Source organism: Coturnix japonica, chromosome 7 (genome assembly GCF_001577835.2).
Source record: "Coturnix japonica isolate 7356 chromosome 7, Coturnix japonica 2.1, whole genome shotgun sequence".
Lineage (NCBI taxonomy): Eukaryota > Metazoa > Chordata > Aves > Galliformes > Phasianidae > Coturnix > Coturnix japonica.
The window spans coordinates 12049035-12062284 of NC_029522.1; the positions used below are offsets into that span (position 1 = coordinate 12049035).

The 13250-nt window shown below is 36.8% G+C and overlaps 1 protein-coding gene across 8 annotated transcripts in view; it reads right to left on the minus strand.

Moving 5' to 3' along the window:
* The window catches only part of NBEAL1 (neurobeachin like 1), a 69862-nt gene that overhangs the window by 23505 nt on the left and 33107 nt on the right, over positions 1–13250 (minus strand). For 6 of the 8 annotated variants that reach the window (XR_001556460.1, XM_015868270.1, XM_032445995.1 and 3 more), the window contains 19 exons: positions 13165–13250; positions 12676–12765; positions 11234–11402; positions 9996–10129; positions 9484–9643; positions 9284–9386; positions 8521–8677; positions 7804–7962; positions 7288–7447; positions 6925–7013; positions 5855–6439; positions 5228–5403; positions 4735–4888; positions 4338–4466; positions 3419–3724; positions 3167–3316; positions 2404–2561; positions 1583–1707; positions 473–599 (listed from right to left, as the gene is read on the minus strand). Coding sequence is in view for 7 of the 8 variants with exons in the window: in XM_015868270.1 (XP_015723756.1) it covers positions 473–599; positions 1583–1707; positions 2404–2561; positions 3167–3316; positions 3419–3724; positions 4338–4466; positions 4735–4888; positions 5228–5403; positions 5855–6439; positions 6925–7013; positions 7288–7447; positions 7804–7962; positions 8521–8677; positions 9284–9386; positions 9484–9643; positions 9996–10129; positions 11234–11402; positions 12676–12765; positions 13165–13250 (3217 nt within the window). In the remaining variant the exon portion in view is untranslated. The remainder of the gene's footprint in view (positions 1–472; positions 600–1582; positions 1708–2403; positions 2562–3166; positions 3317–3418; positions 3725–4337; positions 4467–4734; positions 4889–5227; positions 5404–5854; positions 6440–6924; positions 7014–7287; positions 7448–7803; positions 7963–8520; positions 8678–9283; positions 9387–9483; positions 9644–9995; positions 10130–11233; positions 11403–12675; positions 12766–13164) is intronic. The other 2 variants (XM_015868269.1, XM_032445994.1) reach the window with 1 other exon arrangement.

Consider the following 13250-nt stretch of genomic DNA (forward strand, 5'->3'; position numbering starts at 1 on the left):
AGATTTTGCTAGTTCAGCAGATATTCATGCTATGCAGCTGATGGCAAAGGGAACAGCTCTGGCATTGGCATCCCTGGACAAGAGTTGTATCCAGTCTGGTCCACACACTCACAGGTCAGACAATCTCCTGAGAACTACAACCAACACATACAGCAGGAAGACTCAACAACCCTGCAGATTCAGACCAACTGAGAGCAGCAAATCACTAATGTATCCTCACAAACACTGCACTTAACACTCTCAGACTTCCTTTTCCCTGCTGCTCTTTATCTGTTATTGTTTATAATGAGAAAACTAACAGCAGCTTTTCTGCTGTTCAAATTACTACAAAAGCCCTGGACTGGACTGTTAAGGACAGGCAAACAAAGAGGGAAGTTATGCATACTAATAAACTCCTGAAGTTGATTCCCCACTCGTTCCCATTTCCAAATCACATAAATGAATTTCAGCAGTTCGTTGCTGTTTCACTTACATATTGGAATTGGCTGCTGTGTCTTCTTCCGGCAGTTCAAGCACATCATCTTCTAAGTCACTCACTTTCACCTGCTTCACCACCTCCAGAAGCAGAGACTCACTAGAGGGTTGTGTCTGGTACACACCTATTGTAAAAGGTATAACAGCTCAGAAACTTTTTGCTAACCTATTTTCAAAAAGTTAAATTACTGAGTGCACCTTCTACTGTTGAATACAGCCTTTAATTAAGAAACAACTTCTTCAGACTCCTTCAATACTCCTGAGGGCAAGCAGAACATTTTTTAAATGCTCCATGAATTACATTCAAGTATGAGTCAAGTCAATTGGTAAAAGGACAATTCAGAGAGTAATAAAATTTGACTAGCATTCACAATACATCAAAATGATTAAGGAAAACACCCTCTACAGTGAGAAGGTGGTGAGGCACTGGAATGGGCTGCCCAGAAAAGCGGTAGATGTTCCATTCTTGGAGACTTACACAAGTCAAGGCTGGATCAGGCCCTGGGCAACTTGATTTAACTGTGGATGTCCCTGTTCATTGCAGCAGATTTGGACTAGGTTAACTTTAAAGGTCCCTTCCAACTTTAAGGGTTCTATGATGCTATCTATCCATGTATATAAATTACCTACATATATAGAGTTTACATAATTCTACGAGGAAGACAGAAAAACCTTAAATATTGCATTCTAATGCAGACATCTCCAATAAGATATTCTGTAGTATTCTGCCAGACACCCTTGCAGCATGCAAGTTTTATACAAATGCACTTTGGTGAGTTATTTTGTTGGGGTTTCTTTTGTTGTTTTGAGTAAATCTGGGTTTACAGGATCCAAGAAATGTATACAACTGTTTATTTTAAAGCAAAGGAGCTCTTGAACTATTTTTCTTCCAGAAATATACACTTCAATAAACAAGAGTAAATTAATTCTTTCCATCTAGAAAAGCTGTTTCAGGTCAAGGCATCACTCCTATGTTATACATTATAATAATAGAAGCAATAACAGAAATTATGACTTAAGTATCTATAACACACTGATTCTTAAAAACAGATGTATTCATGAAAAACCACAGAATCCAAGTAAACTATTAAGTATAATACAACATTACCTAAATTATCTCTCAGGTCACTGGCATCCTGATGAGAGTTGAAGTTGTAGTTCTGCACCAGTTTTAGTCTCATACGTGAAAAATTTTCAACATTTGAAAGTTTCCAGTGAACAGGATGCTGTTTCCTGAGAAAACAAGAATATTCATTAAAAACCTATGAGCAAATGATTACCGAGGAACACGTATTTTAAAAAAATCCTCCAGTCACCTACACATTGGTAGACTGAGAAACATAAAACCTATAAATTGCATTTCAATATTATATGTCAATATTGCAGCTCTGATTATCCTAAAACATTTTGCGTGCAGCAATCATTCTCAAGTGAAATATAGCAAACTGTTTACACTAGAAGTTACACAAAAAATCTTTAGTCAGAATTCACCCAGAAGTCAGCGCAGGCAGAATGTAGCACTTGAGACTGACATCGGCTTCATGCATAAAAACCTCAGATTTATTATGTTTAAAGACTATTTTCTCCATCCAAACAAACCACCGATGAGTAGAATCTCTCAAAGAGGTTGTTTTGGTTATTTTTTTTCTGTTGTGTTTTTAAGTAATGTTGATAATTAATTTTCATTTGTCACTTGGCAAGAAAACATGGTATTCAGGCAACCAGCTCAGCACAATACTTAAAAATGTGTATGTTTAAAATTAAAATGCAGAAATCATTAAGGATACATTAAATATTAACTTCGCATCTCAAGAACGGCCATTCAAATCAATTTGACAGGGTTCTGACCATATGAAATAGTAAGTTAATCACATGAAGAAATTACTTTTAAGCATCATATCCTGTTTGATTCAAGAAATTCACTCTTACATTTCAGACCAAGGACCACGTTCAGAGAGCAAGTAAAGTTGGGCTGCTCTCCACTGTCTCAGAGTAGCTGTGTGTTGACTGTTAAGTTGCTTTAGCATACTGTTGTACCGCAGATTTTCCTGTCGAGCCTTTCTGCTGAATGGTTCCACAAATTGTTCCTGAAAGATCATTAGAAATAAATCTAGCAGTGACTTTAACTTGCAAGAATTCTTACAAATGATGAATGTATAAATGTGAATTAGCAGTAGATTTTAAGGCATTGCTTGCAAGGGAGATTTTTAAAGACTTAATACTGCTGTAGTTTAACAGTTAATTCTAATGCTTGAATGGAGACTGAACCTTACACAGAAAGGTCAGTTCAGAAACAGGTTTTTCCACACAGCAAATGGAACCTGCAAACTGTTAAAATGTTCTCTAGGGTTGAAAGAATTTGAAACACTAACTCAATTTCATAATGGAGGTTTTAATAATTCAGGTTTTATTAATTTAAAACATACAAAGTGGAAAAAAAGCAGCTTATACCTAAGGATAATTCCAGGTTTCTGTACTATGGAAGAAGATCTGTCCTGAAATAACTCCTCTTACAGATAAGACTCTTAAACAAAAATAACAAAATTAAATCTTCTATGTGTATATAGTCAGACTGCTCAGAAAAACCTTCAACAGAACAACCAACATGGGTTCAACAAGGTTATCTTGGAATTTAGTTTCTCCATCTGATAGAACATAAATCCCGAGATGTAAGCTACTGAAAAAACCTTACCTGAAATTTCAGCTTGCTTTCTCCTCTCTCCCGATCTCGCTTGTGCATATTCACCATAAATGCTTCATAACAATCCTTCCAATAAAGTGCCATCTGCTCATGACTGTGCCTGAACGAATTTTCTTCATACTGCTTCATATTTGGAAGAATCTGTTCCCATCAAAACAAAGTGCACATGATTTCTGAATATGAGTTCCTCTGCTCTAATGACAAAAACAACTGTGAATACCACCAAAAGAATCAACTACTTACATATTTGTCAATATAAACTTTCCATTCATCAGATCGGCAGTACTCTTGAAAGTCCTCAAAGAAGGAAGGGCTGCCATTGGTAGAAGGCAATGAAGGGAGATGCAAATTCATGAAGAGAAGTTCATAAATTTTGGATACCAGTGTCCGAACAAGCGGAATCAAAAATGAGTATGTTTCTGTCTTCTCTTCAACTGATCTACTTAAGATGCCTTCCAGCTTCCCCAGGAGGTAGCATGCTTCAGGTTGACTCTCTATTACTTTGGTCTGAAGAAGGGTATTCAGTTTCGCTGCTGCCATAGCACAGACCTACACAGACAAATGACTAAGTGTAGGCAACTCAAACTAGTAATTTGGAGCACTCACCTTTTAGCACAGAAGTATTTACATAGTCTGTTGATATCTCAGGCAGCCTGAGGGCACACAGGCATCACATACAGGCACTGATCACCAAGTCAGTTGCAACCCCAGTAACAGAACTGCTTTAAGATAATTATGTGCCTAAACAAACTAGCCTGGGTTTTCTGAAGGGTTCATTATTACAGACACAGCTCTGCTAACTTAATACAATTGTCCATTCAGACTAACAGTCCAGATTCACATGCACTTAACCTATGCCGGCCTGGAACCACTAATAATCAGGGCTGCTATCTTACTGCTGCTAGATCCTACGTAACCCCCATGTTCAAACAGCTTGCCTCTCCTAACGCTCTTATTTTCATTATATTTTCATTTAGAATTGCCACATTGACAGGACAGCAGAATAAGTTTGCAAGCTTTTTACTGTGGCCTACCATTTTCATATAGAAGAATAAAAGACTGACATTACTCTTTACTCTTACTCAGTGGTAAGGGCAGCTCCTCCAGAACCAAAACATTTACACCAAATATGCACTTAGATATATTGGAATTTGCAACAAACCTGCAAGTTGTCTTGTGCAATGAATCCAAGGAGCAACTGGACTTGCACCTGTGAAAACCAGGTTGCTTCTGGGCCAGCAGAGTACCAGACTGACAGGCTATCCATAAGAGTCACTAATTCCTCCAGTAGCTATCATAAAAGCATAAGATATGCATAGAACATATTAGGAATGATCAGCAACTATTCCAGTTGGAGACAATCATTTCAAAGAGCAGAAGAATTCATGCTTTTAATTTTAGAATTTTCTCATTAAGTGACAATCTAATACATTTCACTATGAACCCATACTCTAATACCTAATTCAAAAACAACACCTAGAAGAGATTACATTATTCAAATTGACAACTTTTTCAACACTATCTCTACCTACAAAATTCCCATTAAGCAGTTACTGTACCTTTTCTGTCCATAAATTTGAATTAACCAGTCCTTCTGCCTGCAGGAAATCCTGTACAATTAGCAAGAGCCGGAAAGCATTTTCAGTGTGTGTAGGGAGAGCTTTAGAATCTCTGTTATCAGTGACTGACCATTCTAACATCTTCTCCAACAAGCTGCATGTAAAACAAAATCCCAAAGTAATTACTACATGTTCCAGCTGTAAGTGGCTTTAAAAAATCCAATTAAGTATTTAATTGAATCTCTCCGATCACAGCAATTACTGTTGTATTCTCAATAAGCCACTGATGTAAAAACAAAAAAAAAATTTCAAAACACATGAAACTTGGAACATAGATATTCTAAATCTTAAAACCACATTACACTACCAAATAGGTAGTACATGAAGATAGAGATAATAAGGTTGTATCACAATGGGAAACATCTACTCCAAAGCCCCTTTATTTTATCATCAAAAAAAAATCAAAGAACCTGCCCTTGAACAGTACACTCACTTGAGTTTTATTTCATCAGAAGGTCGCAGCAACTCATTAGATATTCCCAGTTTGGTCAGTGCAGAAAACACCTGTCCTCTCTCCATCCAAGCCTCATCATCAGATCGTTCAATGCCTTTCCACATTACACACAGTAGGATGTCTGTAAGTAACTGTATCAGTTCATTATCACCCCCCTACAAAAGAAAAGTTAACATTTACATCCTTTCAATTCCTGTAAATGTTCACAAAGTTTGTCCTTCATCACAGTGTTTTGGCTTTTCTTTTGAAAACTCTACAGTCTCAAGCCTAATAGGTAAACACAAACTATGTGAGAAAGTTGGTTTCCAGAAGCCGTAATACATATCGACTTCTACATCATTATTTAAACCTAACCCTTAGCTGCCCTTTCATTCTCCCCATTCCACTTTTGCCCAAGCAATTCCAACTAAAAAAAATAAAGACATAAACAAAAGAAACATCCCTCCTAACTGTAAGAAAGCCATTGGTTATTTTCCTTCACAAAGTAAGAGAGATTAAAAGGACAATGAGGACAACAATTATACCCCCATTAGGGACACAATTAGAAAGGAAAAAAATAATGCAGTCATTAGGAGATATTAACTACATAGGTAGAAAGATGCTTACTCCTTGGTTTTCAAATAAAGACAGATCAGCAGAACTGAAGCCTACATCGCTTATAACATCCAGCTCTTTTTCAGGCTGCCCAGAAAATGGTTTTCTGTTCTCTATAGGTGATGGTGTGCTGGGCAGGCTATCTGTCATCTGATTCACAACATCAGCCAGTTCGTAAGAGTCAACACTGGACAGATCTAGGCTCAAATGTGAAGGATTAGTGTGCCATAATTCCTCACGGTCCTCTGACTTAAAAGACATCTCTGCTGTGGATGCATCTTCCAGTGGCATAGCAGAGAAATGAGCTGGGACATCCAAGGATTTATTATCTTCTAAACTCCACTGATCAAACAAACCATTCACAGATGAAAAGGTATCAGTTTTATCTCCTTCCTTCTTATCAGCATGATATTTCTGAAGTTCTTCAGCAGGGAGCTTTTTTTCCTCTTCCCTTGAGGAGTCAACCCTGTTCTCTCTAAAGCCTATCCGGACTTCAGAGTTTTCTTTCAGGAAGAGTCTAACCAAAGTGTCCTGCCAGGCCAGCTGCTGAGAAATCTGTTGTGCTGCATCCGGCTGGGAACGCAAAAGATGCAAAACCTAAGGATAGAAGATATTCCATACCTATGCATTAGTTTTAGCTCAATACTATGTTCATTCTATCTTTTAAATTACAATATTTACAACCTTACAGCCTCCCTTGCTCATTTGAGGAAACAGTTACTACTTTTTCCATCATCTGCTCCCTGCATTCTTAAATACTCCTCTGAACCATTATATGATCTACTAAAAATAACATTAAGGACAAAACTTAGAGCAAACTCTAATTCAAGTAAGTCAATATTTCTAAAAATTAAGAAAAAAATATGCTACTTAAGAATCAATACAGAGACTTCACGTTTTGTTTTTTAGAAGGATTTGAATATATCAAGTTCAATATCAAGTTACATATTAGCTTTATCCTAAATCATTACTACAGAGAAGTAGCAACAGCAAGCAGTACAGCTAACATGTCTTAAACAAGAAAGACACTACATCATACAGTTTATGGATGTATCAGTATTCTATTTTCAGAGATAACTAACCTTTCTACAGATAACCACTCTCATGTTTATATCTGATCTGTGAGCCAGATGCACTACAGCTAAAAGATCTTTATAATTCACCGCAGGATCTGTGGAGGAGGAAAAATAAATAAATAAATCAAACTATACTGTGCAAGTGAAAGTAACACTTAAATGTTAAAAACACCTTTGGAAGCCACCTCAACAACCAGGAATGGCAAAGGGAACATACTTCAGGGAATTAAGAAAACAGCTGAGAATAACATGGACCACAAATAGAACAGATTCATAAAGTAATATCTCTTTTTCCTGAGCAAAACAACAAATGTGGTTGCCTCTGAGCAACAAACAGGCATTTACTAGACCTTAAGACTTCCCAGTTACCTGCGTGGAGAACTTGGTTAAGAAGGTTTTTTATGAGAGAAGTAGTAACTGATGATTCATTTAGAAGAAGTCCAAGCCCAGAGTACCCCACTTCCCTGAGTCTCATACGGTGCTTACTACGTTCATAAACTTTAGTACATTTCAGCATCTCTTCCATAATCTGCACAATAAAATCAAACAAAAGCAAAGTACTAGTGAGGAAGCATCTAGGTTCCTTAAACTTAATGGTATACAGCATAGCATACTAGTCCATAGTTTAAAAAAAGAATATATTTCATAACAAGCTTACACAGACCCAGTTTTCAAGATCCAAATACCTCTACTGTTTGACATTAGGAAAGCACTAACTTGATTGCAACTACAGTGGTTAGCTAAATGTTGTTGCTTTCATACTAGAAAAAATTAAACATGGGTGACAAGCATCTTTGTAAGCATTTACACTTATGCCATCAGACTACTGAAAAATACAAATTCATGCTCTTCTGATTAATTTATGAATATTATTTGATTTATTACCTTAAACACAAGTTCTCTAAGCCTGTCGGAGTATCTCTGATGCAATAACAAAGCGTAAAGAACATCAGCATTTCCTGGTTCAAAAAGCAATAAAAAAAGCTGATCTGGGGCTGAACTGGAATGAAGAAGGCTGAACAGAACATCCAGGATTCCACAGAGCTGAAAATTAAGACAACTGATTTAATCTACAATTCATGCGGACATCATTCTCCATCCAGAAAAAAAGATCACTGCTTTCAAATTTCTATTTTCTTTTGCTATATAATGTACATTTTGTCTGTTCACTGTTACCACATTTAAGTGAACATTTTGCTATATGCAGAATGCCATCAAGCTGTAAAGGGAACTACAAAACAAGTTCAAGCATTACTAATGTCTATGAAATAGGGAATTCACATCACTACAAAAACTGATCAAAGTCAATTCATTTTCTTTTGTAACACAAGAGGAAATAACGAGTAAAAGTACAGCCACCAGCAGAGCACTTTTGTAAGGATTCCCATGTAGCTGAGGCGGGATATATATAGAAGCACATACAAGTAGACCCATAAATCATTTAGCTCTTTGCTTGTTTTCACACACCTCCCTTTATAGAAATAAGATATCTAAACAGTACAGAATATCCCAAGGTGGAAAGGACCCTAAGGATCAACTCCTGAACGTAAAACCAAAACCAAATTACATACAGTTTATACTAATTTACACTACACTGGATACCTGTTCTTCATCACTGGTAGCTGCTATGTATCCTACAATGCTCTGTATTTCTTCATGTGTTCCACCTTTGCTTAGAAAGTATTTGATGAGTCCATAAAGGGATGTCCTTATTGTTCTCAGGTCATCAGGAGCCAAATCACTGTCTTTGCAGCCACTGCTAAACAACAACATACAAGAAAGGTAATCTAAGCAAGTGCTCCATAATTTAGTAGTAACTAATTGGTTGCATTAGTTTTGAATTTTTTCATCTACTCCAATATTATGGGACTAGCTTTTGTTTTTGCTGAATTAAGGCAACTTTCTCTAAAGGAAGGAGGAAGACCTCTAGTTAATCTTCCCCAATTACTTAACTTTAAGAGATGGACACGTATAACATAATGGAAAATGCAGCAATGACAGCAGAGCAGCAAGGACCCAGGCTGCAGGCAAGTGAAGATTTGCTCAAATTGCAACAGCCACAGGCACAGATCTAAAGCAAAAAAGCTGCTTATTCAGAAGGCCTCAGGCATGCAGCAATTTCCAACAAGATACACTTGCGTCCACTGGCAACCCTTAAATGAAGTCTGGGAAGTGGTGGGATCCTTGCTCACCCCTTACAGTCACTCAGGTGCACTGCATTACAACGCGTGCACCTGAATTTCCCTGGGTTGGCCCTGCCTTCCCACCAGGTGCTCACTGTTTCAAGCCATGACTTAGCATTTCCACTACAACATGACAGAACTACATACAACAAAGGAGAAGCTAGAAAAAGTAAAAGTTATACCCATAATAAACTCTGAGCGTGTCTAGAAGAAACTGTACACCATACTTCTTTCTGAAGAGCCTTCTGCTGTCCTTGATGATTGTAGAAAGATATTGTATATGCCCTACAATATAAAGTTACAAATTAGAACCTAGAAAAATATTTGTATCAATCGAGAAGTACTGTATCTTTGTGCAGTTACCCCATGTCCAAGAACTTACCAATTCTGAAAGGGAAGTCCCCACTGTTCCAGATGCTAAAGTCAAAAAGTAAGTGTTGATACATCTGTTGCAAAAGTTGCAAGTTCTTTTCAACTGAGACTTGCTCTATCAACAATTGCACAGCCATCAGTACATTCACATCCATTAAGATGCTTGGCACCTATCAAAATAACAGTTAACGCTAAAGATATGAAGTTTATTGGGATATATTTTTAAAAAATCAACACATTTTTTTAATTAAGATTTTCTCTTTTATAGTGAGTCTGTTTTTATTTAAGTAATAAAACAAACACAAAATGAGAACATGAAGTACTCAAAACAACACTTTTCACTTTGTAGACCAAGGCCAAATCCTCACATGTTCTTGTTTTCAGAAGCATGAGAAAGAAAAGCATACATTAAGCAAACCTTTAAGGCAAACCTTGTATCCCAGACCAACTAAAAAGATAATAAATTAATTAGGACTTCATCCATAATGGCCATTTCTAAGGGCTGTTTCTCAATTTATTCACCTTCTGTAACAAAGCTCCTAGGGTGGCAACTCCATGGGAGTGAATGAGATTTTCTTGATTAACATGGTGTCTCTGAATAAAGTGTTTAATCACCAAGATGAAGGTTGCAACAATGTTTTTCTCCAGGCGTGCTTCTGCAAAACAAAGCAGTACCAAAATCAGAAAATCACTAAGACTCACAGTTAATTGTTAAATAACTGTCTATCACAGGGGAAAAAATAAAATCAAGTGTTTGCATTGACAGCTACTCCCTGAACTTCCTTAACTCTTTCTGCATTTGTTTCCTAGCTGTAGTTGTTTTGGTTTTTTTTTGTTTTTTTGTTGTTTTTTTTTTTAGTGGCTCTTTCCCACCCTTTGCAGAATCATAATCTTCTCACATTTCCTCAGGAAAAAGTGATGACCTGATCCTTGCTTCATCTACACAGCTGTTACACAGGCAGATTTTCCCCCTTACAGTCACAGTTTCCTGCATATGCTGCATCAGAAATTTCCCCTCAGCAGTAAACAGATATAATATGCAAAAATTGATGAGGGACAGTGAGAAGACAAATATTTATTTATTAACCATTTCAAATTCAAAACAAATGAAAATGCTTCTCTTGCAAGATCTGTTTTCCTCTTGTATTATGCTAAGAAAAAAGCTCCCAACTTAGACTAGTACAGTTTGGTGGTAGGTGGTTTTTGGTTGTTTTGGTTTTGAGGATTTTTCCCTCCCCAGTTGTTTTTAGTTTTATTGATTCATCCATGTGGAAGACGTAGGAGCCTGAACATTTTTCTAAGAATACGAAAATTTAAGAGTCTAAACAGCATTGTTCTGACACCCCAAGATCTTCATTTGGCTGCCTGACCCAGTATCTATGTTGCTGAAAAGCTCCTCCTATTGATATCAGCAGGTTTTGAGTAAAAAAGCAATTTCTCAAAATAATCAGAACAAGATTTTCAGAGAAGAGGTAAAAAATAAATGCATATTTTGACACTAATATAAATAGGAAATCATTCAGATAAAAACAATGGTATTAAATACATTTTTATTTGAAATACATTATCAGATTAATTTTACATCGTGCTGAATTGTCGGTATGTAGCGTCCCATCAAATGTCTAGAAAAAGTAACAGCTCATCAAGCTTGCTGGCTTTTCCAAAGCAGCACTCAAGGACAAGAATCACCATCGTCTGCAGAAAGACTGCTAATTGAAATTGAACTTCAGAAGATGTTCATCTCAACTGTACTTTCCTACCTGATGCCTTTGTGGATGTCAACACCACCCAATCTCCCTCTACAGGAGTAACTGCTTCAGGAGGTAGAGTGTCCCCTACAGACTTCTCAGGCATCTGTCTACCAAGAAAGCTGATCTGCTCCAGCAATGGAAACAGCACATTTATTCCACCAATGCAGTTGATCATATCCTAAAATTAAGAGAAATGGAAGGAAAGCAACTTTAAAAGAAATCCTCTAAATTATGCTACAGAAGTTCACACGAAATACAAGGAAACTCATTCACTCACAAATCAATTAGATTGTTTCACACCTATTTAACATTGGTTTAAAACACAGATTTAACAAGAGAATTGCCTACATTCTAGGCACTGCAACTACATAACTTCCTGTCATCTGTGTTTTTACACTCACTCCCACCCAGATAAACATGGGAACGTGAAGGCTACAAATACCAGAAAGACTTCCCTATTAAGCATTCTGGGAAAAAAAGACAAAAAATATTTATGATATCTAAGTTACCTGCAGTAATGAAAGACTATATACATGTTTTAATCTTGTTCCTGCAAAATCTCAACTTCGAGCAGTTAGAAAATGATAACAGAACATGATTTTTTTCAAATAAATTTATGTATACTTCAATTTTAACCTCCACCCTTTTTGAAATTCAAGTCTGCAAAAATCCATTTAATTTCCACTCCTCACAGGTAACAACAAACAGCAAACTAATCAGAGATGCTTGTTCACCTGCCCAGCTTCACCCAAGGAAAACTACTGGGTACTAAAATTTTTAGAACCCAAAGAAAAACAATATCCTGTAAGCCAATCACAGGACATCATTTTTCCTTCCCACAGGGAGAATTCCTCTGGGGAGAAGTAGAGGAAATCATCCTTTTGGCCTCCATCATGTTCCAATTTTTAAACAGTTACTCTATTATATGTGGCTGCATAATACTCCATTCCCTGTTTAAACATCCCCATGTTTATTGAAGCAAATCTAATGGAAACTGGACAATTAAGCTAAGAAAGTTTTTTAATCCATAAAATTAAGCTCATGGATTAAGACTGCCATGTTAGCTGGGTAATACAAGAAGCATCGTACTTCTGAAAGTTGAAAAAAAATAGAATTTCTACAAACCACAAGACAGCAGGAACTGCAGCATCTTTCAAGCTGTACTTATCTCCTAATGACTTGATCAGCTTTGTGTTTTATCCCTCACTCTAGTCCTCAAGAGAGTGCCAATCCCCATCATGTTTGTTAATGAACTTATTCTCCTGAGGTTTGTACTTTCAATATACTTTCTCATAAATCTAGAGATATAAGCCATCCAATACCCACCTCCTCCCATCTACCAGATAAGGAGAACAAATTGCAGTATTTTTAAACTATTCACATCACAGCAAATTTAGCTAGTAAATACCGTCACATAAGCAACAGCTTCTGCTCCTCCAGTAAGCACTTACCTTGATGTCCCAGTTCACTACTTTGTTTCCAGTTAGTCTTCCATGTAAGAGGTTTGCAGACAGGTCAAGACAAATTGGATTTCTGCAGGCCTGAGAAGTGAAGACACTACAGTATCACTTAGGAAACAACAGGTCCTTGAAAATGCAGAAAGCTTTGAAATAACACCTAACAGTGCTCTTGTGTTGATAGTATGTTATTTAAACAACTTGGGAACACTGCAAAATTTATATTATCTTAGATTTGACTTTCACAGAATAACGTTGTGCTTTTGCTATACAAAAACATCTATTACCCATCCCCAAAACTAAAGTCTAAGAAAGGTCTTGCTACCCTGCATCTTCTCATTACCACTGCACAATAAAATGATACATTTAACTTGTTCCAATGAAACAGCAGTTGCAAAACACACACAAAAAAACATCCTAAATAAGTCCTGAAATTACTGCATATGTGGAAACAAAGGGAAAAAAAAGAATACTGTTTCATACCTTTGGTGTGTAATGCAGCAACACCTTACTGGGGAGATCTGCTACTTCAGGCTCTTGAGATTTCCACGGAGTTAAACAGTTTGGAC